The sequence below is a fragment of the Drosophila albomicans genome, chromosome 2R, assembly GCF_009650485.2.
Source record: "Drosophila albomicans strain 15112-1751.03 chromosome 2R, ASM965048v2, whole genome shotgun sequence".
Lineage (NCBI taxonomy): Eukaryota > Metazoa > Arthropoda > Insecta > Diptera > Drosophilidae > Drosophila > Drosophila albomicans.
This window is the reverse complement of record NC_047631.2, coordinates 7072280-7096163: the sequence shown is the minus strand read 5'-3', so window position 1 is coordinate 7096163 and position 23884 is coordinate 7072280. Positions and strand designations below refer to the sequence as shown.

General features: G+C 38.7%; 1 protein-coding gene across 1 annotated transcript; it reads right to left on the bottom strand.

The window, feature by feature from the left end:
- Positions 1-1078: 1078 nt before the first annotated feature.
- LOC117575716 (probable serine/threonine-protein kinase kinX) lies at positions 1079-23671 on the bottom strand. The gene is given in 7 exon segments (XM_034260053.2): positions 1079-6173; positions 6176-6443; positions 6508-6721; positions 6791-7013; positions 7083-7594; positions 7662-7841; positions 22434-23671. Coding segments are annotated over 7 exon segments (3759 nt in total). The 5' UTR covers positions 22612-23671; the 3' UTR covers positions 1079-3989.
- Between the last annotated feature and the right edge of the window lie 213 nt (positions 23672-23884).

Below are 23884 nucleotides of genomic sequence, written 5' to 3'. Positions count from 1 at the left end.
TGTATACAATATTAACTATAGTTTTTGTGATTCTTAAAAATTGTCGAAGTTATTAAAGAAATACTTTTGTATGGGCAAAAACGCCTACTTACTAGGGGTTTTGCACTTTATAGGATATCTTGAATGTAGTATCACATCAATATACCAAATATACCATTTGACACATTTTGTAGTATTTTTGTGGTATATTATTTCGGTATATTTTAATATTTTGCTGTTATTCAAAATTGGAACCGGGTAGCTGTTACTTTCTTTCTTATTTTTTTTTGTATTATGTTACTAATGTTCTAATAGCTGCTAAGTTTTGTCCATTAGTTTATTGAATGCGACACCACTTTTTGACAATTAACCAATTCTAGCTATTTTCTCGCATAGTTGAAGTAAATCTAAGCAGCATTCAATGCTTAGATTTGATAAATGATAGAGCAAACAAATTTACTTTAAGAAATAGTTAAACGTTTGGTTAACAACTAAAAAGTTTATTAATCTATCGAACACAGAATACTATTCAAATGATCGTAACTATCTTAACTTTTAAATCAAAACCTAAATTGAATAATTATCTTCAATATTTATTTTTCAATGAAGTACAAAAACTAAAAAGGCATTTACAAAAACTAAATTTTTTAAATGAAGTACAAGAAATAAATGGTTTCACAAAAACTAAATCCTTAATATTTATTTTTCAATGAAGTTAAAAAGGCATTTCACAAAATCTAATTTTTTCTGAAATAATATTTCTGGTGGATTCAATATTTTTGTCTGCAGTGTACGAATTTTTTATTTTGTAAGCTAAGGACAAATTATTATTCCTGTGCCAAATAAATTGTACTTAAAAACAGGCGTTGTCTTAGATTGACTTAACAGACTTTAAAAAAAAACGTTATCTAGCCCAAAGGCGCAGCATATTGATTCCCAATCAACCGATAATTGATTTTTTGATCATGTTGTAGAAAATAAAACCAATAACTGAGTCATAATCCTGACAAGACCTGTGTCAAGACATTAATCCCTCCCATAGTACTTTTAAGCTCTTTCCTTTCTATAAAATGTTTAAATAGAATAAAAGTCGAGAAGATTAACATTTTGTATATTTTGCATTTTTATTGAATTTTTCTCATTTTTATGTATAAAACAATATCTCTTCTTTCCATTTTTTTGTTTGGTTTTTTCTTCATTTCGATTGTTTTGTTTTTGTTGATTTTTTTTTTGTTTGTTTTTTGCTGTGTTGATAATTTAAAATAATTCTTTCATACAAACATAGTTGTTGGATTATGTGAAACAGTATTTGCAGATCTTACGCAACGCTCTTAATCCATTTTTTTAGTTTCAGCTCCCTTTCTCTCTTGCTCTGTATCGCAACGCGTTTCTCAATCAATTTTACCCGCAAGTTTAACGGACGTTCGCAAACGAAACTCAAGTTTACTTATAGTTTATAATTCTAAATATGTATATGTTTGCATTTCTTGTAGATGTGTGCACGTGTAGTGAGGTGTAGTGTAGTGTAACGATTAAAGTAGTGTGTGTGTGTATGTGTATAGTATACGATTCATTTTGGAGCGCTGCTTGAATAACATGTCCCCACTCTCTCTCTTCCTCTCTCTATATCCCACCCTTCTCTTTCTCTCTCTTACACTTTCGCTTAGTTCACATCTTATAAATGTTTTTATTCTTTTTAGCTTTTTTTTGTTTCGTTGCGAAACATTTCTCACAGTTTTAGAAATTAAAACAAGAGCGTTCCTTAGTTTTGCCATTACATCAACGTTTTCCTGTTTACAATGCAAACAAAATTATTGTTTTGTTGTAGGAATACATATTTTGTTGTTGTTGTATAAATTAAATTTAAATTATCTGGGTCTCGCACTTAAATGTTGTGTGTCTCTGTTAAACTTTAAATATTATTAGGTTGTTGTTTTTTTTTTTTTTGTATTCTATGCATTGCAATAGTTTCTCTTATCTTTCTTTGTGGAAGTATTTAAATTGTTTTTTAATTTTTTTTGTTTGTTTTTTGATTTTTTTTTCTTTAAATTTTTTAGTTACAGTTTTGTTTGTTGGAAAAATAGAAGTATGTTCTTATGTATGTATGTATGTATACAATTTGTTGAGGCGCAAAGCATTCTGACATTTGATTTTGTGGGGCGTAAACAAACAAAACAAAGAAATCCAAAAACACAAAATATAATAATAATAAAACGCATCTCGTTATAGACTCTTTCTCCTGGTACTACAACAACTGCTACGTTCCACTGCAGATTGTTTTATTATTAATGTTTAATGTTATGTAGTTGTTTCAACTTGTGGTTGTTGTTGTTGTTGTTGTTGATGGCACAGCGTCTGTTGATAGTTTTTCTTCAGGTGCAATTTACATTTACATTTTATATCACAATTTTTGTTATTATTATTACAATCATTATTTTCACGTTGTTATTAACACATTCTTCTCTCTTTTCAATTTCATATATTTACGCCCAGCAAACAATTTGTTGAGCAACTTATAATGTCAAGAATTCTCTCTGCTTATTAAGAAAAGTGTCTCTCTGTGTGTTGTGTATGTGTATAGAAAAATAGCTGGAAAATATTGAGTTATTAGTGCAATCGTTTCGCTTATCCAATTGAAACAGCTGCAGCAACAACTCGTTTAGAATTAGAATTTTAGTTGACAGTTTTAAGGCTAGAGCTCTCAATATGTGCTCAACATTTATGCAAAAGGAATGAGAAATTTATTTGTTTAACATAAATATTTAACGCACATTGAGTTTGAAATGTGTTCCAAAAAAAGTTTCAAGCAATCGCCAAATTATTTATTAAGCCATTCCAATTTATGCGTTAAAATTGCAATTGCTTCACAAATATTGGACATTTTTTGTATACCAACTTTGACACACATCATGTGTGTGTGTGGTGTGTTTGTGTGTGTGAGAGAGTGTATGTGTATTTTTAATGTAATTAACCCATTTAATATTGGGTCTCTTGCATTTTTACAAATGTAACTCATCTTTCTGCACTTGATCTTAACATTGATTCACTTTTTTCTTAATGCATTTTTGTAACAATTTCGGTTAAATGATATGAAAATAAAGGAAAATTACAATCGCCTTCTCTCTTCTATTCTTTTTTTTTTTTTTTTTTGTTATCAAAATTTCAACAGTGATTTCTTTTTGTTGTACATTTTGGGTTTTCGGTATGCAAAATTCTTAATTGTTTATAATATTAATCGATGTTCAGCCAAAATAAAAATATGCAACAACTTTTGACTTAGTTAACAGAAAAGCACAAAAAGTCTACATTTTTGGCGACAACTGTTGCAGTTTTTTACTTTAGTTCTTTTACCAAAAACAATTGTTTTTTAGTTCTTTTTCTTGTTTCTTTCTTTCGTTTTTAACACATTTTTCTTTGCTTCCTTTTATGCTTTTGTTTTTATTTTCATAATAAAAAATTATAGCGATTAATTACATGGTTTCTTTTTAAATCTTTTTTATAAAAAAAGGTTTTTTGTTGGTTTTCGAACGACTGTTTGGTTAGTTGGTGTTGTTGTTGTTGTTGTTATAATTTTAGTTGTTGTTGCTACAAATATCTTAAACAGCTTCTTTTTATGATTTCAACACAATTTTTGATCTGCATTAAAATTAGACGGAATTTTAAGTAGTTTCTTTTTGTTTACATTTTTGCTTTGTTGTAAAGTGTATCGAATGAGGAAATTGTGGCAAATTATACTCTTATAGTTTGCTTATGATTGTACATGTGTATGTGTAAAATGTGGGTATGTATATGATTGTATGTATGTGTGTAAGTGTGTGTATGTAAAAAGTTATACAAAAAAGGAAACATTTTTTTAATGTTCTTGGCCAGGACGCCACATGTTTTTTTTTTTTTACCATCTATCTTTGGCCACCCAATTTGAGGGACCAAATCCATTCTGGAAGCTTTGCTGCGGCGCCTGCTCACAGCTGCTGCTTGTTGGCTTTTATACGCTTCGAGACGGACACCGCTTAGCCACTTGCTGTGGCGGGCTCACAGTACTCGGCCAGATGGTCGCCGGGTCGCTGCTGCTGACGCATGCGTCTCTGCAGCAAGAGACTCTCGCTGGGCGACGATAGGCCCATGCCAACATTGACAGCGGGCGCCTTCTCCAGCAAATGCGGCGGCACCTGAGACGAGTGCACAAAGCGACCGGAGCCAATGCGTCCCTGCTGCTGCTGTTGTTGTTGCTGCTGCTGCTGGTGTTGGTGCTGCGAACGCTGCATGCTCCTTGACTGATTCATGCCGCAGCCGCGCATTGTTGGGGCATAGACACAATCCTGTCGCCAATTGCGTATCTGCGAACCGGGCAGCGTAGATTGCTCATCCGATGGCGGTGAGCCGCCGCTGCCGCTGCTGCTGCCGGCACTATTGTGACGATGCTGGTGGTGCTTGAGCACCGGCAGCGGATTCGGCGGTGGTGGTGCCACCTTGTAGCCAGCGGCGCCGCCGCTGTGTGAGAAGCTGCCCAAATAGTTGCGCTGCTGATTGCCATAGTGTCCGCCACCGCCGCCAGTGCTGAACGGTGGACGGTACTTGCGATAACCGCCGGCAATCGAATGCTGCTGCGGCTGCTCCGATTGGTGGCTGCGATAGCGCCAATTCTCCGTGGACTCGCCGCGTGGCGCAATGTAGCGATGATGCTGCTGTTGGCGCTGCTTGCGAGTAGTGTGTGCCGTGCCCACATCGTCGTAGTTGTCGTCCTCCTCGTCTATGTCGGCGTCCTCGTCATTCTGATATACGTCCGTTGCAAAACAAACATTGCGTTGTTGCCTATTGTTGGTGTTACTTCCTGCTGCCGGTTTTTGTGGCTGTTGTTGTTGTTGATATTTCGGTTGCTGTTGTTGCTGTTGTTGGTTGCCAAAAGTCGTTCGCATTGTTGTCGCGTCAGCTGCAGTCGTCGGTACGTTCTTCAACGCATTCAAATCATCTTCTTTGTTATCATCATCATTATCATCGTTATCATTATCGTTATCTTTATCGTTATCATTATCGTTTGGTGGGCATGTTGTTGCTCTTGATGCTGTTCCTGCTGTTGTTGGTTTAGCTGTTGCTGTTGTTGTTGCTGCTTCTTGCACTGCCGCTGAGTTGACAACAATTTTTGCAGTCTCATAAATTTCAGGTAGCTTTTCATTTAAATCACTAATACTATCCAATAGTTTAACATCATCTCTCTTCTCATCATCATTATCATCAATATCTTTATCATTATCATAATCGTTATCCTTATCATTGCCAGTTTCAATTTGCTGTTCGCCGCTTTTGCCATTCATTTGTGTTGTAGTTGTAACTGGTGTTGTTTGCATATTGTTGCTGCTGCTGCTGTTGTTGCTTTCGGTTGCTGTTGCGGTTGCGTTTGCGGTGATTGTGGTAGCACTAATATCACTTGATGTTGGTCGTTGCCATAGAGCCCCATCAACATCGTCATTCTCCTCTTGCTTCTTCTTCTTCTTGGCCTCATCATTCTTAACACTTTCTATCTCCATCTCCTGCGCATTGTTGCGCATTGTTGTTGGTGTAGCAAATTCGCTTTGCTTTGATTTTTCCATATTATCAATAATAAGTTTCTTCTTCTCATTCTCTTCGTCATAATCTTCCGTCTCTGCTACCTTCTGCTCTCCGTTCATTACATCTCTTTCAACACCAAATTGTTGTTTGTTTCGATTGTCGGCTTCGTTCTTCAGCTTTTCCTCCTCCCTATCTTTATCTCTTTCCTCCTCGTCGTACTCTTCATCTTCTTCTTCTTCAATGTCATCCTCACGCTGCTGTTGCTGCTCATACAAGTAATCGTCACCATCATCCTCGTCCAGCTCACGCCAGTAATGCTTATAATGCTGCAAGTCCTCGCGCTCTCTCTCTCCCATCTCATACGATTCATCATCGTCTTCCTCCTCAGCCTCAGCCTCACTACAGCTGCCATTTGCCGCTGCACGCTGCTGTTGCTCGCGTTCCAGCTGATATCGACGCGTAGACTGCGCCCACTCATCGTCCACACCCTCATCGAGGCGTCCAAATGCCTCCAGAGCTTCCTCATCATCGTCGTCCTCCTCATGGACATTCAGAGTCTTGAAGCCGCCGCTATTGTTGAAAACGCTCGACGCATTCCGCGACGATTGACGACTCGGGGGGCATGAGTGCTGACGTTGCGCTGCATTTGCTGTGCCGTCGACAAGCGACCGCCATAGCTGGATGAGGATGCAGCCGCTGTTGCGTTGCGTTGCGAGCGACTGCGAGTAAAATGCGCCGGTGGCTTTGGATTGTAGTTCTCATCGCTGTAAGCATCGATGTACGCCTGCGAGGGTTGATAGATATTCGGGCGCTCCTTCATGTAGTCGTAGCGCATCGAGAAGTGTTGCAGGATCACTCGTTTCACGGCCATTGCGGACTCGGCAAACTGCGATATCTCGCGTGCCGACTGATGATTGCTGTTACAAGAAAATTGAGGTTTATTTGTACAATTTCTCTTTCGTTAATCATATACAAACTTACCGTCGAATGTTGTTGGGCGTTTGCAGCGCCTTGTGGCGGGATGCCTGCTTATTGCTGGCGTGTGGCTCCTTCTCACACATACGAATCCAGGTATGATTAAGCACCGCCTCGGCACTGAGACGCTTGGATGCCTTCTTAACCAGAAGACCACAAATTAGTTCTTTGGCCTCATCGCTGACATCGTGCCACTCGGCCTCCGGAAATGAAAAACGTCCTAAAAACAGATGGGAATCCAGTAAAATTATTCCATTTGGCTTCAAAATTGACGACAAAGCGGACTTACCCTCTTGAATGGACTCGAAGAGCAGCTCCTGGCAAGTGCGACAGTTTTCACCGCGATTCCAGCCGCAATCCTCGCCGCAATTGCCCGAAAAGGGCGGATAGCCACAAAGCAAAATATACGCAATAACGCCCAAGGACCACAGATCGCAACGCTTATCGTAATAGTTGGCCTCGCCCACAAACAGATCGACTACTTCGGGCGCCATAAACTCGGCGCTGCCGACCTGTAAGCAAGCACACTCACTTTAATATCCCCGCCACAGTAGATGGGCCAAAACAATAATGCAACTCACTGGTGTCAAAAGCTGAGGCGTCGCGGCTGGCGATGAGATGTCCGTGGTGAACTTAATGCCGGAGCCCAGGTCGAAATCACAAATCTTAATGGGGCACAGCGAATCGGTGTTGACGCACAGTATATTCTCCGGCTTGAGATCGCGATGAGCAATACCCTTCTTGTGCAGAAAATCCAAACCGGACGCAATCTCCTTGATGATCTGCGCCGCCTCGCGCTCCGAGAAACAGATGTGCTCCTGGATGCGCGTGAGCAATGGGCCGCCATTGATTTTCTCAAACACCAAATAGAATTTCTCATCATCCTCGAAGAATTCAATCAATTGCAAGATGCCCGGATGTCCCTGACAGTGATGGAATGTCTCCACTTCACGAAAGACACGCGCACGCGCATGTCCCGGTATCTTATCGATTACCTTCACAGCATACTCCAGATCGGTGTAGATGTTAACGCACGTCTGCACCGATGCATACGCTCCCTCGCCGAGTATTTCGCCGGTCAACTTGTACAGCTCTGCAAGAATCGAATCGAATTACCATTGTTGTGAAATCGAATTGAAATTTGGATGTATTGATCCTACCTTGAAAGGTTGACGAGTGCAGCGATGAGCTGATGCGTTTCTTCCGCCTCTTCTTCTGCATCTCCTCCTTGTGCCGATTGAGTTCAGCCTGTCGCTCCATCTCCGTCATGTTGGGCGCCTCGCTCGACTCATTCCCGGACACATCTTCGCTGCTGTAGCGCGTCAATTCATTCTGACCGTCTGAAAATAGAAACCAAAACAGGAATACGATATTAACGTGATCTCAACTATCATTAAATTTACAAACATTGCGGCAAAGTTGAGTGAAACCTGATGAAATTGTTTAAAAAAGGTAGTAGGACAATGGATCAAGGGATAACAATAAGAATTTGCCTAGGTCTGCAACTGATCTGCACAAAGCTTCGCAACGAACTGAACCAACTATTGCAATTACCAAATATAAAAAAGAAATTCCTGGGTATTGTTTATACGGTGTCACATATTACAAATTCCACGCATGATATCAAAATTGTATTTCTTTTCTTATTACAATTAAGCAATATTCGCAATCATTAGTTTAATTATAAGAACCTTTTTGTTGTCATCATACAAACAAACTAAAAGCTCAACTCGATAAACATACTCCTTACTTATTCACAGAAATCACACATAAATTCAAGCAAATTTATAAATTCATTCACAATTTGCTGATATCAGAATTTGAATTAAAATAAATAAAGATAAGGAAATCCAAAATTATATTAATGAGAAATACCTTACCGCATTTTTCATGTTCTGTTATCGTAATTACAACCATCGCATAAACCTAACTAGCTTTGTGTATCGTGTGAGTCACGCTTTAAGGCATTTATACCGTATTCTGCTTACAAAGACTGACGAAATCTCATTGGGCTTTAGAACATAATACGAAATAAGAAATTGCGCAATGTGCGGCTAGATTTGCATTTGCATAGTAAAAAGAATGTCTTTATTTATTCTTTCTTAATGCAAATGCAAAACTTGACAATGCACATAAAGATGAACACAATTTTGATTTTCATTTTAGTGGAATATTTTGAATATAAAAATGCTAATCAAATATCTTTAAGCTAGCCAAGTGAAACTGAGAGAAACTTCAATTCTACCAGCTGTTGCTGTTGTCTATTCAAATAGACAAAAATCTTCAAAGTTGGAAGCGTGATAATTTAATTCTTTGCCCAGAGTTTTTGACTTTCTGGTCAGCCTTCGATTTCGTATGCTGGCGATAAAGTGTTAAACAAATAAAGCAACAACAGCAGCGCTTATCGAGTGACGCCAAGTCCCACTAAGATTTGTTCGATCTATAAAAGAACTTAACTGCTATAGCAATGGGCAATGGTCAATGGGCGGGTTTTGTTTGGTTCTATTTTTTCTGCTTGTTTGTTTTCGATTTACTTGAATCGCAAGCAAACACAATAAATATTTGCGCACATTTATCGGCGACCACTTGCCATATTTGTATGCCTATTTTCAACATTTATCAATGCATAAAAAATAATAATAATATAAATATGTATTCATAAGCACACACACACACACATAGACGGCGATCGAGCAAACGCACACAAACAAAGACAATCATAGAGATACGAAGCGAGTACACATAATTTAGCTCAACTGCGTAGAAAGCAAATCGCGTGTCGTAAACAAGTCGAGTCAAGACCCATGCAAAAACGAGTAAGTCAAATAAAATATGTAAAAATAAAATAAAGAAATATGTTCCCGACTGCAAGTCCATACATATCAAAAAGTTTATTGTGAATATCATGTGAAGTGGAATCAAGTAAGGAGAGCCAAAGAGCGAGAGAGGGCACTGCACTGGCGATCGAATCATGATGATGATGCCGCTATGTGCATACGGAGCGTATGCGTATTATTGTATCTTTTAATTGTTGTCATAAACCAGACACTGCTATTTATAGAACCCAATGCACTTTCGAGCATATGCTGTCAGTCTGGCTGTCTGACTGTTTGGTTGTCTGCTTGTTTGGTTTAATCGCTAATCAACGATCAACGATCGAAGGGGCACGGTCTGTAATCAGTCAATAAAGAGCGACTGCAGAATAGAGTGAAGTGGCAGAGAGAATTGCGACTGTCTGTAATAAATCTAATGCTGATATGCATCGCTGCACTTGTTGGACACTGCACAGCGCGAGGTAATTGGCCTCTGGTCAACTACATTGCATTGAGAGTGCTGCATGCCGCATGGATGATACGCATAATAAAGTAAATAAACGACGAGACGATCTATTTAAGTGCAGACACACTATTGCACACAATTGCATAGAACTGACTGCACAGCATAAAAGATATCGTATGAAATCACAGTCAAGAAGCGAATGAATAATGTGAGAAGGCAACTCAAGAGTGCACTCTATGAGTGAAAAGTATTAGAACATTGGCATTAGTATTGAAAAGTGATGATCATCTAAACTTTTTCCACGTAACTTATGATTATCTCAATTCAAATATTGTACCTTATTTTCATACTATCAATGATTATCAGAACACGCGTTACATCAACTAAATTAGCCTTTAGATTTGTTTTCTAACTGGTGAAAAGTAAAATTAGGAAGTAAAAAGTTGTAGAACTTTGGCATTAGTATTGGAATACACAATTTATGATTATCTCAATTTAAATATGATATCTTATTTTTATATTATTAACGATTATCAGAACACACGTTGCTTTAACTAAATCAGCCTTTATCTTTATAAGTGGTGAAAAGTGAAATTAGTAAGTGAAAAGTTTTTAGAACTTTGGCATTAGTATTGAATACAGAGTGATCATCAGCTACACTCTTTTTCCACTAAAGTGAACAGTATAATTTATGATTATCTCAATACAAATATTGTAGTTTATTTTTATATTATCAATGATTATCAGAACACGCGTTGCTTCAACTAAATGCGATCAATCAGGCTTTATCTTTTGTTTTCTAAATGCTTTTATAATCCACTTGCCAATCACATAATAATAATAATTTCTTCGCTGACCTATTTTCGCTTCGGCCATTTCTTCTTGTGTTCTTCCGCCTTCTGGGCATTTCTTAACAACGCAATTCGTCGATTGATAAACAAACTCACACTATTTAATATTTAGACTAGCTTTCGTTTTTATGCTGTGTGTGTGTGTGTGTGTGTTGTGTTCTTCTGGTTCCGGTGCAGCTAAGAAAAAAAGTCCGCATCATCCATCTGCAACCCCTTTCCCTCGTACCCCTTTCCCGTTATTTATCATCTCATGCAGACGTCATTTGCCGCTCGCTCGCATTTGAATATAAAATTCTTTCCGCTGTTTTTCATTTTATTTATTTGGTTTTGTTTTCTTTTTTATTGGGCTGCCGAGAAATTTGGCCAACAGCCCACACCACCCTCAACGCGTCATTCTTGGACCATGCCCACAATTCTCGCACACGTTTCTACGCCCACTTGACGCACAGCCGCAAAGAGTCGATCACGCAGCGCTCTTATCTAAATTTAAATTTGGCCTATTTAGTGCGTCTCTTTCATTGTTATCAATTACGTAAATTGAAATTGAACAGAAACAGAGACAGCAGCAAAAAAAGAAGAAAAAAAGAGAAACAAAGAAACGCGGCGTGTGCTTAAAAAAGAAACACAAATATGCATGCTGATCTTTTATTATTTTATTTTGATTTTCTTTTTACTATTTTTCGAATTTATTTTTATTGCTTTCATTTGTTTGTGTTAGGCAGCAGCAACCGCCAACATAGCTCCCCTCCCCCTCCCCTCTTCCCAACAACCTCTTTTTCTGGCGCCTCTTGCGATATATTTTGCGCATCTCTTTTATAGATTTTTGCAAATCATTTTGTTTATTTAATGCATGTTTTTGTTGCTCTAGATTTTTAACCAACAATAACAATTTCAGCGTTTTCGCTGTCGTAAGTAATTAATTATGATAAATTGCCGGCGATTTGTTGCGACATTAACAATGAGCGTGAAATCTTGACAAATCACATGCGTCTCTCCATTAATGAAAGTTAATGTAATGCTCTGGAATAACTTTGGCAAAAAAAAAAAACAAAAATAATTATCACACTTTTTGCGTTTCAGAAAACCTCTTTGTAACTAAAAGCATTTTAATCGCTGACATTTTAGAATAGATCACATAACTAATCGCCTGATTTTGGTTCCATAATTAAATGCAAAGTCAAATTGAAATATTTGATTCGCATTTCGTCAGCATTTTAGCAGGTGGCATAACCCTCAAAAGTCTCCATTAATTTGTTTGTTTTTATTTTGTGTGTTTGTTTTCTTTTTCTTTTCATTTTTGTTTTTGTTTTGCGTAAAAGAAGCTTCAAAGACAACGCTTATCTAAGACACAGACATTCGAGTGTCAGGGCATCTCACAATTACACAGTTTCGGATTGCTTTCGAACTCTCGTGTTACGATTATCGAATCAACTTGATTGAGATTGCGGTTCACAGTACGCCTTCGAAAACAATGGAAGAAATCCCCTGCTATTGTATACCCTGTGTATCATAAAAGGGTATAATAAACCAATTAGTCATATCACAAGAGATTACAAATTTCTCACTGCTCTAAGATATTTCCCAACAATAAGCTTGAATCATACTTCACGGGGTATTCTCTAGTCGGATCTATTCGAAAACACTTTTACTCGGCTTTTAGCTTTTGTTTTCGTCAAAACGTCAATTGGAAGCCGTAGAAAACTGAAACCAAAACAAGCTTAAAAATAGTTTACTTTTTTTTCTCTCTTATTTCATTGTTGTTTTTATTTCTTTCCCCTTTTTTTTTGATTATTTGTTGTGCTTTGCAAAAAGTGTAAACAACAAAGCACAAAGAAAACTAGCGAGCCTCAGCTATGCCCCTTAGCTTTGAGTCAGATTAGCTCTGACGTGTTTTGCCGGCCGGTCAAATGAGACTGCGAAGGGGGGAGTGGGGAAGGGGGAACGGAGAGACCGCGACTTTAAGCACTATCAGGTTCTAGAGGCGAAACATGTGGTTGACTGCGGCTACAGCTACGGCTCATTTAAATTAATTGCGTCGTACTTTACTCTTTAAAAAACACCGAAGAAACTTAAATATTTGGAGAACAGTCGAAAGAAAAACCGAAAGTTTCAGATTGAGTCAACAAACAGGCAAAAATGACGAGTAAATAGTGAGAAAAGGCCACAGGAGGCATCATTGCAACGCGTAATTTAAGTAAATATTTATACGAGTGAAACTTGGATAAAGACCGACTATTCGATACCCTTTATAATGCGAGTAATGCCTGAAAATGTGGGAAACTTTAACTGGATTTCAGTATAGTGAATATACCCGTATTCTTAATTTCTTTTGAGAAAGAGTATTGCAATGCTGCTGTTTGATTAATAAAAGGCCCACAACAGAATAAATAATTGTTTTTGCTGCTGTTGTTGTGTTGTTTTACTTGTATTTTTTACATTAAATTGCCAGAACAACTCTATAAACAAAACTATGCAACAAATATTTGCAAAGAGATTTTGTTCGCGAAATGCAAGAAATAATAAACTGCGTTTCAGATATGCGAGAATATGAATATGTGTGCTTAAACAACACGCCATAAATACGCTATATAACAGCACACAACAATTGCTGTCATGTGTTTGCCCAAGACGACTGGCTAACAAGGCTCTGAACTGAAACAGTTGTTGGTAAAGCCCGCCCACCCGCTGTTTCCTCTCTTTTCTGATGATGCAACACTTTTAGAATAATCTAGAGTGCGAAGCGAGGCGTATTTAATGTGCATTTACTTCTAGACTTAGGATAGGTCGTATTGTAAGTCGTTAAATGGAAAGAATTTAACGGTTTCCGACTATATTGGCAGTAAAATGTCGAGGAATGTTTTCAACTAATTTATTATTATAATACATCAACTTTAAAATCGATCTAATTGTCATATTAATATATCAAAGCATAGCGTCTATACTATACATCTTTCTGATTATTCCTTGATTAAAGTTTTTTACAACTACAATAAAATAGAAAATACATTTTGTTTGTAACTTTTATGCTGATATCTCTGTTTCTATTGTTCATCATGGAATTAATTCTTACGCCCATAAAAACTAGAGAAACAAGGTCGTAGTCAGAGAGTTGTCTTATAAATATAAAAACAAAGAAAACAAAGTCTGAATAGGATCGTTTGATTAATATTGGGGTTGCACATATCAAACATAATATTTTATCTAAGTCGTGTGCCAATTTTTAATTGAGTCTCTACCTTCTTTCCCTCTCTTATCGCCCCGTTGAAGTACAACAGCAGACGGCGAAGCTGATAGCAAAACAACAATCAAAGAAACACGCGAATTGATAGCAGACGTATAAGAAAATAAAAACAAGAGCAACCTTGAAACATTTCAGTTAAATGCAACAACAAGAAACCTGTCCAAGTCTCATAAAGAGTAATAACAATAATTAGCAAATAACCAAAGAGTGAAAGAGTACAATATATAGCAGTATGTATGTATTTATGTATGTACGTTGATATATACAACTAACAGTAAGTGCTCAAGATTAGCAAAGCGTGGTAGAGGTGAGATAAAATGGGGCGTAGTAGGAAACAAAGTGAAAGACGCGACGCAGTAGCAAACAAATTAAAATGTTTAAAGCAAAATTTGCTCAAATTTAATTAAAGTAAAAGCCATAAAAAGCACATGAAGACGGCGAAAAGAAAAACATTCGACACATGCGGGCAATGGCGAGAGCGTGATACCAAAAAGAGCACTAAACAAAGAGAGAGTGCCAAGTACAGAATGCCGATGCTCTCTTACGCCTTACGTCGCTCTCTCTTGCTACCACCTATCTCTTAATCTCGGGGTGTTACTTCATACTGAACGAACACAACAACAAACACATATTCGGTTAAGAAGAAGAAAATTATTGCGCCGCCGAATGAAATTGTAAAAGCAAAAGTTGAATAAAAATGGCGAACCAACACCAAACCCAACAACAAGCAGCAGCCGCGAGAGCAGAGCAGCTAAGCCGCCTGACAGTGGGCGCAGGGTGGGAGAGGTAGGGTGTTAAACTGAACGCGTGTGTTTGTAAAACAAAAGCAACAACACGCCAAAATGCAGAATTATAATATGAATAGCAGAAATATACATATGAAGTACATAAAGATATGCGTCTGTTTGTATTTGTGAATAGGCCTGACGACGCAGCCACGCAGCGCTCTCAAGGTCGTAGAGCTTTGGGGGAATGAGGTAAGCTGCACTGTCGTTTAGTTAGTGGGTGTGTACAGGCTCAGAGAGAAAGACAGAGAGCAGTACTCCATTCACACATTCGCACTCCCTGCTCCCCATGACAGTCCTCAGCCACAACAATTTCATTGAGCCTTTTTTTTGCTACAGCGCAAATTCCTATTGGAAGTGCCCCAGTCTATCCATCCCTTTCTGTTGTACCATCTCACTGGTTGTACTTGATGAGGATGCGCGAGATATTACGGATGGAAGAGAGGAGAGAAGTGCTTCCATGGCTACTCAAATATTGTGCATTAACTAAACGCAAATTCTATATTCTTCTATATATTCTATATAGGCACGTAGTCACAACACACAGATCAAAATACCAGAAAAACAATGTAATTTATGCGTTGTGGGTAAATTAAATAAAGTCGAGCGAAAAATCCTTGGCCTGCTGGCCATCAAATTGATCCCATGGAACAATTTCAAACTGTGCCCCAAACAACAACGTTCTGCATTTAGGGTTATTGCAAGCAGCTGTAAACCATTCGCAACTAGTTTATACTGAATAACACAACATTTGGAGCATGTGTAGCTCATTTCTTCTTGATCACTTTAATAAAACACATCGTATATTTTGACAATTAAAAGTAAGTAATCGTTTTTCCGACATTTCTTAATACGAAAATATAAATAGTATTAAAAATTGAAATCTGTAACATGTTTATATAGTTATAATACCATACGAGTAAGGGGTGTATAAAGAGTGGGTAAAGCCTTTTGTTTTAGCCAAATCCTGTCATTGATTTTTGTAGCTTAACCTTCAAATATGCTTAACCTAAACGTGCACATTAGACTTGTTGCCTTGTTAAAGCCATTGGCCCCTTTCTGCTTGTTAGCTTATAAGAATGCATTTGTAGTCGTACTTATAGTGTTTGTTGTTGTACTGTTCTAATTGGAATTGCAAAACTTGTTTACCGTTTGTCTGAGCTCATGCATATGAAAACAATATCACAAGGCATTTGCTGCTGTTGTTATTGTTGTTGATGTTGCTGCTGTTCCGTTTTGTTCTTTCTTAAAACACAATGGGAGGCGAAAGAATAAGAGCAGCAACCAACTAGGAAATGCAATAGATGTGATGCACTGAGTAAAATGCCAAACGAGAGACGCACACACACACAGATAGACAAAGATAGCGGAAAGGCAGTCAATGAAATAAAAAGGCAAAACAAATGCAAAACCGGCATTTTAATCGATTCAGTTTTATAGCGCACTTAATAAGTGGAAGTGTATAATATGGATATGGGATATATCGCACATAATATTTATAGTACATTTGTATGCGTGTAGAGAGAGCTTAAAGCTTCTATAATAGGTAATTTTGCATTGTATTTGTATTTACCCAACATGTTTGTGCTTGTGGTTGTTGCTGTTGTTCTCGATGCTGCTGTTGTGCTTTGCCTTTAGCCGCAACGCAATTTATCTAAGCAACGCCCGCCGGCTTCGCCTCGCCTCGCCACTCCGTGTTGACGTCGCTGCTGGCGTCGCTGCTGCTGCCACCCGACACGTTTTTTGGTTGTTGTTTTTTTCGCCGTTCTTTTGGCAATGCGTAGATAAAACCGTTTCTTCTATTCGCGGTATATTGCTTATAGTTTTTGGCTATTTATGGAAGCGAGGGTGGTGAGGTTTAATATAAACCCAATTTGGACTAAATGTTGAATTAAATACGCAAAAAGGAAACCGTCATCCTTAAAGCAACGTCAAACAATTTCAATATGAATGATCGTTGTGCCGACAACACGCGGAAAATCTCTAGAAATTGTGACGGCGACGACGACGTGGAGTTTTGTGCTGTGTGGTTGCTGCGGCTGCGGAAAATATGTACAATTCGTACATGTGTGTGTGTGTGAATGATAAAACCGAATAGTAAAAAAATATAAAACAGAACAATTCTTGAAACACGGACAAAATGTAGCCGGACCGTCGTCGCGCGGCGCAAACGAGGAAAGAAACAAACACGCGTCGCCGAACAACCAACAGTGCCAGGCCCAGGCCCCAAAGCAGCAGCAGCAGCCGAAAAACTAACGAGAGCCAGTTAGAGAGAGCGAACGAACGTGTGAAAGAGAGCAAAAGCACGAAAGCACTCGCAGAACTCGCAGAGCAGTGCCAAACGCATTTCTAATAAGAGTCGTGGGCTGCTGCTACTGCGGATGTCTTGTAAGCGAGGGGTGGAGAGTTTTGCTATTTATGCTATGCGCTCTCTTTGCACGTGCCGAAGAGAGTTGTGTAAGCTAACAACAACGAGACATGACGCTGACGTCGCAAATGTTTGTTTGTGCATATTTTGTGCTTACGTGACTTTTTTGACACATGATTATAATGTTTACATACACACAAATATTCTTTGATTTGTTCACTTACTCGATTTTATGCATTTCAGACGTTTTTGTTTTTTTTTTTTGCATTATAACTGCACAAATTAGCAGCCGGAAAAGAAATACTGGCTACTTTAAAGCCGGTTTTCTTTATTTAAATAATCGCATACTTCAAGCATTTTATTAAGGTTACTGTTGTTTGTATGTGTACAATAATAATAATAATCATATTAAGAGCCGGCTGCCGCAAACATCTTGTGATTAACCCCCCACTAGTTTCGGCGCAACATAAATAAACAAAATAATGAACTAAGCATGTGCTTTGCTCGCTTGTGGTATGGAAAGTTTTTCAATTTGATTCAATTAAAAGAGCCGATGTCGGGTCAGATATATTCGTATATGTTCGCATATAAAGAGAATACGTGCGAATATGTAAATCATATGAAATCAACATAAATAACTCAGAAAAAGAGCAAAGCCGATTCGCGAATACAAATTGTTAACAACTATTTTGGGCGTGAAGTGGAAGTGGAAGCGGAAGATAAAGGCAAAAAGCAGATGGATCGTGATCAATGTTTAACGAATTCAAATTGCGTTCTATTAAAAATAATTACAAATACATAGAGCGAGGTTTGGCAAAACAACAAGCGAAGAGCGTGGACAAGAGAATGCGAGCGAAACATAAGATAACAAGCAAAACGATGTGGAGGAGAGACTGACATAATCGCAAAGCACGTTATTTTGATTTTATTTTGGCTTCCCGAGTAAACACAAGAGCGGGATACAATGAGAGAGCGACAAAATGGAAAGCCGCAACAACCAGCTGAGTAAAAACTGACAGACAGCCGCTTTGTCGCTACAGCTCAAAACAAAAACAAAACCAAAAGCAGCAACAGCAAAATAACAACAAAAGCGACAAGTGGTGGTCCCAACACTGCGAGAGAGAAAGAGGGGGACGATGGCTGCCGAGAGCAACGATGAAACAGACATTGGGCTGCGCATTGAAAAAGACCGGTATGACCACGCAAAAAGTAGACAGCAAGAAGCAAACAAGCAAAAACAACAACAACACCAGCTGCAGTCATCAAGAGAGCGCCAACGAATGAGCGAGCAAAAGACAACAGCCGAACAAACAGACAAGGGGCGTCTCTGGCACTCTCTCTCTCTCTCTCGGTCTCTTGAGTATACCTGACTGTGTAAGTGTGAAGCACACATACAAGCCCAACATCACGTAGGCTGCTGACGTGCTTTTGTGGAGGGCAGCGTGAAAAACGAGGTTAACGCAAACTTCCACAAATATACACATACAGACGCACTCACATGTATTTATTCATGCAAAAACATCATCGCCTGATATGCGAATTGCGTTCAAAAACAAATAAGTGGAAGGGCAAAACACAAAGCAAAAACAAACTTTGTTTTTGACACAACTACAAATGTATTTCTATATGTATGTATGTATGTAAAAAGTGTTTAAATGTGGCTTGGGTATCTTTTTTTTCTTCCTCGTACTGCACGCCGCACAGCGTTGCCACATGTGAGAAAAAACGTTACATTTCCATAACATGGCGTGGAATGGGAGTTGGGGGAGACGGCTACAGAGATGCGTATGTGTGAGTCTGCACGTACACACTGTAAATTGTTTACGCCACAAACTGGCAATGGCAACCACTGTGCGCATAGAAAGAAGCCTGATGATAATAATGCTGACACGATACGTTTACACATTCTATTTTGTTGTTGTTGCCATGTCGTCTGCCACAGACCAACGCATGGTGGCAATTAGCCAAGTAGCCACCCACAAAGCTCCCGTCTGACATGTTAGTATCTAGTATGCACTCATACACATGCATGCACATATTCATGTACATGTCGCCTAAAAAACTTTCATTGTTGCTGGCCAGAAAATTGCTAAATAAATTATCGACTGAGTCGACGCCTTCGCCTCAATCCCGTTTTTTATTTTTTGCAAGGCGTGTGTATCCAGCGCACAGCTGTAAATTGCCAGCCCCCACACATTCCTTCCCTTCCTTTTCATTCGTACCAGTTAAAGGCGCTGATAAACGTGATTTTAATACTATTTTCATAATACCCTGTAACCGCAGCAGCCATTAAAAATATTAACCATACAGTGCAACCAAGGTATGTACTAGTCAAGCAAACCACTTTATTATATTTTATATTCATCTTTTTTTTTAGGTTTGTCATCATCCTCTGCTGCGGCTGCCTCTGCACTAGGAGCAGCGCAGTCGACTACTCAGCTGCAACACGTCAGCAGCAGCAGCTCGAACTCGGTCAGCGTTGGAGCATAGACCGCAGCGAAGTCGAAGCGAGAGCAGAGGCGGGGGTGGGGGCAGAGAGAGAGAGAGACAGAGAGGGGAGCAGCCGCGCTCATCGCTTTGTCTTTGTGTTCGCACGTTCGTTCATTTTGTTTGCTCGCTTGCTTTGGCAGTCGTTCTATTTTGGGTTGCACTGCGGCTTCGGCTTTGTTGCTGCAGCTGCTGCATCGCCAAAGTGCAATAAACGTCATCAAGGTTATACGCTGCCGCAGCGCTGTCGGCGTCACAACAGTTGCGGTTTGCACGTCGCTGTCGCTGTTGCTGTTGCAGCTGCAGCACAGGTTTCGCTTGCAGTTTATTAACACTTTGATCCGTTTTCATTTGTTACTCGTTCATTCACTTACACGCACACATGCAAATACTTGAATATCTTTTCTTGTTGCTCTTTGGGCACCAAAATTTGTGAGAAACAATGAATCACTTTTGTATTAATTGCCTGCTCACACTCAGCTAAGCTAACCATTAGACACATACATATAGCTGACTCGCTCTAGCAATTTATACTTCGATTGCGCCTCTATCTGCTGCTGTTGTCTTTCTCTCCTTCACACTCGCGTATAAAATGCAAATATATTTCGTCAATTTGTCGATTCCGGAAATAAGCCTCGGCGCGCAGCTTGCCCAAGCATACGAGTACCAACAACAGCAACAACAACGAAATACGAAGACAGACAGCGACAGCAGCAACAACAATAATTCATTTCACGCTGCTGCCCACGCCTCTGACTCAGTCTCAGTCTTCCCCCTCCCATTTCTTGCCAACCTAAAACTAGACTCGAAAGACCTTCTGAGAAAGTTTCTTGCCTTTCATCCATGGACAGCTGTTTATTGCGGCAACGGGGAAGAGTGGGGAGCGGACACATTTCCTTCCAGATGTTTTTGGAAGCATATGCAGAGGGGAATGCGCTCTCTCTGTGTATCTTATCATTCCATATACTAAGTGCAAGATAACCCAATCATTTTTGAATATTTGTAGCACTCGGCATGACAATTGCTAATTGCCTCGAACGAGACAGTTTCTGTTTTCAAACAGAAGGGGAAAAAGTCCAGAATGTCTGAGATAAGTTCATATATTTCTACATTATCACAAACACTTGAGAATTGGAGAAGGGTGAAAATTACAATCTTTCTTAATTTATGGAGATAAATAATCGTATTCCATTTGCCGAGTTTAGATGTAGAAAAGTTCAAGAAATATCATTATGATTAACCTTTATTAATTATTACCGCAGAGGCAATAAAAATCTACTGCGCAGTTCAAATATTATTTTAACTGGAACAAGAGCTAAAAACTGTTCGCTTTATAAAAAATATAATACAATTCTGTTCTTTTTTAAAACGATCTTTTGTTTACATTTATAACAACTATATTTAAAACTGTAAGAGTTTAAATGATGAATCATTGTAAACATATTATTGTCTAAGCATTCTATTAACTAATTAAAAATAATATCACACTTTCTATTAAACAGCTTAAGTGTATAAGTAAGAGAAATATATTATCAACCTTTATCGATTATTGCGTCAGTAGAAAAGTTTACTGCGCATTTCTAAATGTAGTAAGAAATTTTTGCTTAATACTTTAATTTATTGTGGGAAAAATATTATATCACTTAACTTTACTACTTGTACTTACTGAAGTTAAGTACAAAAATGTTATTACTTGTATACTTGACTAATTTCTTGATGCAATTCAAACACTGCACAACAAATGAAAATGATAATTAACACTTTAAACCAATAAGTTTGAAGGAATTCCTAGCATTTCAGTATTTATTAGAATCTAGACTATCAAATTTACTGTATAACGTTAGAATTTGCATTTGTCTATGAAAAAGTATTGCGTATTTGACAAATTTTGTTGTTATCCAAACTCTTCATGTTTAAAAAATATTTTTTTGAATTATGTATAAAGAATGGAAAACTTATTTTGAAATTCAGTGGAATAATTGTTCAACGCAGATTGCATATAAAAATGTGTTGCATGTTGGAGTAATTGCATAATGTAATTAAACTCCTAACAAGTTTAAATAAAAATCTTTGTAAATAATAATTAATCCATTGTAAGCGAAAGGGAAAATGTTTTACAATTCATTGGAATTTAGTCTGTTAAAATTTACTGAATGAAGTTGTTGTGAAAACATTTTCCTTCTTCTGTAAACAATTATTTAATTTTCAATGGAACACCTTCGTCTAATTAAAGCTACACCAAGTTCGTCTGCAGTTAATGGATTACTGGCCCACTGTGCATGCGCAAATCGATAGCCGACTGACGTGGTTAAATTGATTAGCAAACAACAGAACATGAATATCAGATTTGTGTGTAAACACAATGTGTGCAATGCATAGAGGTAATTTTGTTTAATGTCGAAGACCTCGAGGGATCCCCAATGAACAGACGGAGAGAGAGTTCTAGGAATATCGAATATAGAAACTGTTGCCAAGCTACAAATGGCGGCCAGCTGTTTTTGCTGCTTCACTAAAAATACAGCACGAGAATGCAGAGGAAAAGGAGAATGCAGTTGGGGGCAAACAACATGCAATGCCCAACACGCACAGTGTGGCAAGTGGTATTATACGCTTTCAGAATAAGTTTGAGAGCACACATCATAAAAATGCGAAGAGTGCCGTAAAAGGCAATGCCAAAAGTGGAAGAAGCAGAAAGCCACAAGGTAAAGGGATGGAAAAGTGCGCTGCATATTGTCGCTTATTCTGTCTCGCTCACTTTTAGGCTTTTTTTGTTTGCGGACAGCAGCAGCTGCAAAAAGTTTCGATGCATAGAGAGAGCAGCTCTGCTCTGCACAGTGGGACAATGGTTATAAAAACTTTAGCAAGGGAAAGCAAAAAAAGGAGTAGAAAGAGTAGAGAAATAAAAAAAACTTGAAACTCACCTGATTGACTTTGGCTGCAGCTGTTGCTGCAAGAGACATTGCTGCCGCCCACGCCGCTGTCGCCAGAGCCGCTCGCGTTGTTGTTGGTGCAGTTGGCGTTGCCGGCGTTGCGTCGAAGCTTGGCAGCAGCCGTAGCAGCTGTGCTGGCATTTTGCTCCTCCAAAATTCGTTCAACCATTGTAATTTTTCTCTTCGCCCTTTTCTATAGTTTTCTTCTTTTTTGGCAATCGGAATTAGGCACTCACACAGTCTATTCTGCTTTTCAACTCAGACGCAGCTTTGAAGAATATTTTTTTCCGGACAAATGGCTGCAACGCGTTGTTGTTGTTGTAGCTGTTGTTCTTGCACAGCGCTAATAAGAAACAACGTTGACGTCAACGTCACTGCTGCTACTTCTGCTGCTGCGCTGCGGCTGTTCTCTATCTCTCTCCTTCTCGCTCTTTCTACTGTTGCGGCGACGACGGCGCTAGTTGCTTTTGTTGTTGCTGTCGCTGTTGCGCTCATTCAAAATGGTGGCTGCTTAAAGATTTTTCGCAGCCGCTGCTCTGCCAAGATATTTAGTTGGGTGTTTTGAATTCTTGCTACTGCAATGGCTATTGTTGTTGTTGTTGTAAGTGCAGTCGGCGTCGTTGCAAATTGCGCAGCAGCATCAAGAAATTGTCGCAGGAAATTTACTTTGCCAAGAAATAACTTTTTTCGGCAGCTGGTCTGCTACTGCTAACGCTGCTGGACTTTTGACTGCGCTGCGCTGCTCGGTCGGTCGGTTGTTGTTGTGGCTGATGAAGTTGTTGTTAGTTTTTTGGCTACAGATTTTGCTCATCACACACTTGGAGGAAAAAGCGAGCGAAAATATGGTGGAATATTCTTCTTTATTTTCCGTTTCGAATATTTTGCCTTTTTGCGCTTTTCACCTTTCCTTTTTGTTGTGTGGCTATTGGGCTTGATTGTGGTGGTCGTTGGTTGTATGTGTATGTACGAGTGTATGTAGTTGCAGTAAAATTTTTTAATTAGATATTGTAAAAATTGCTGTTGGTTATTGCCTGGGACTAACTGGTGGTGGTGTTTGGTCGTTGTAGCTGTTGTTTTTAAAAATTTTCTGCAGATTACAACACAAAAAAAATCGCTGAAATAGCGGACAAAAGCCGTTTTCTTTGCGTTTTTCGCTTTAAATTATCTCTTTTAGCTACCGATCCATTTTTTAACGTTCGAAGAAGATTTCCGACTGAGCAAAAACTTTTCTGCTGCGTTCCGAGTGCCCGTCATCGTTTCCCCTAAACATTTACTAATTTTGTCCACATCTTGACGCAGCAAATATACCAACGCGTACTTTACAGTCACGCAACTTGCGCCTTTCACAGTCTGTAGTTTGCTGTTTACAGCATATTTACAATTATTCTTATTGGGCATGTTTAAAAGGAAAATGTAAAAAGCTTTAGTTTGGAAGCATTATT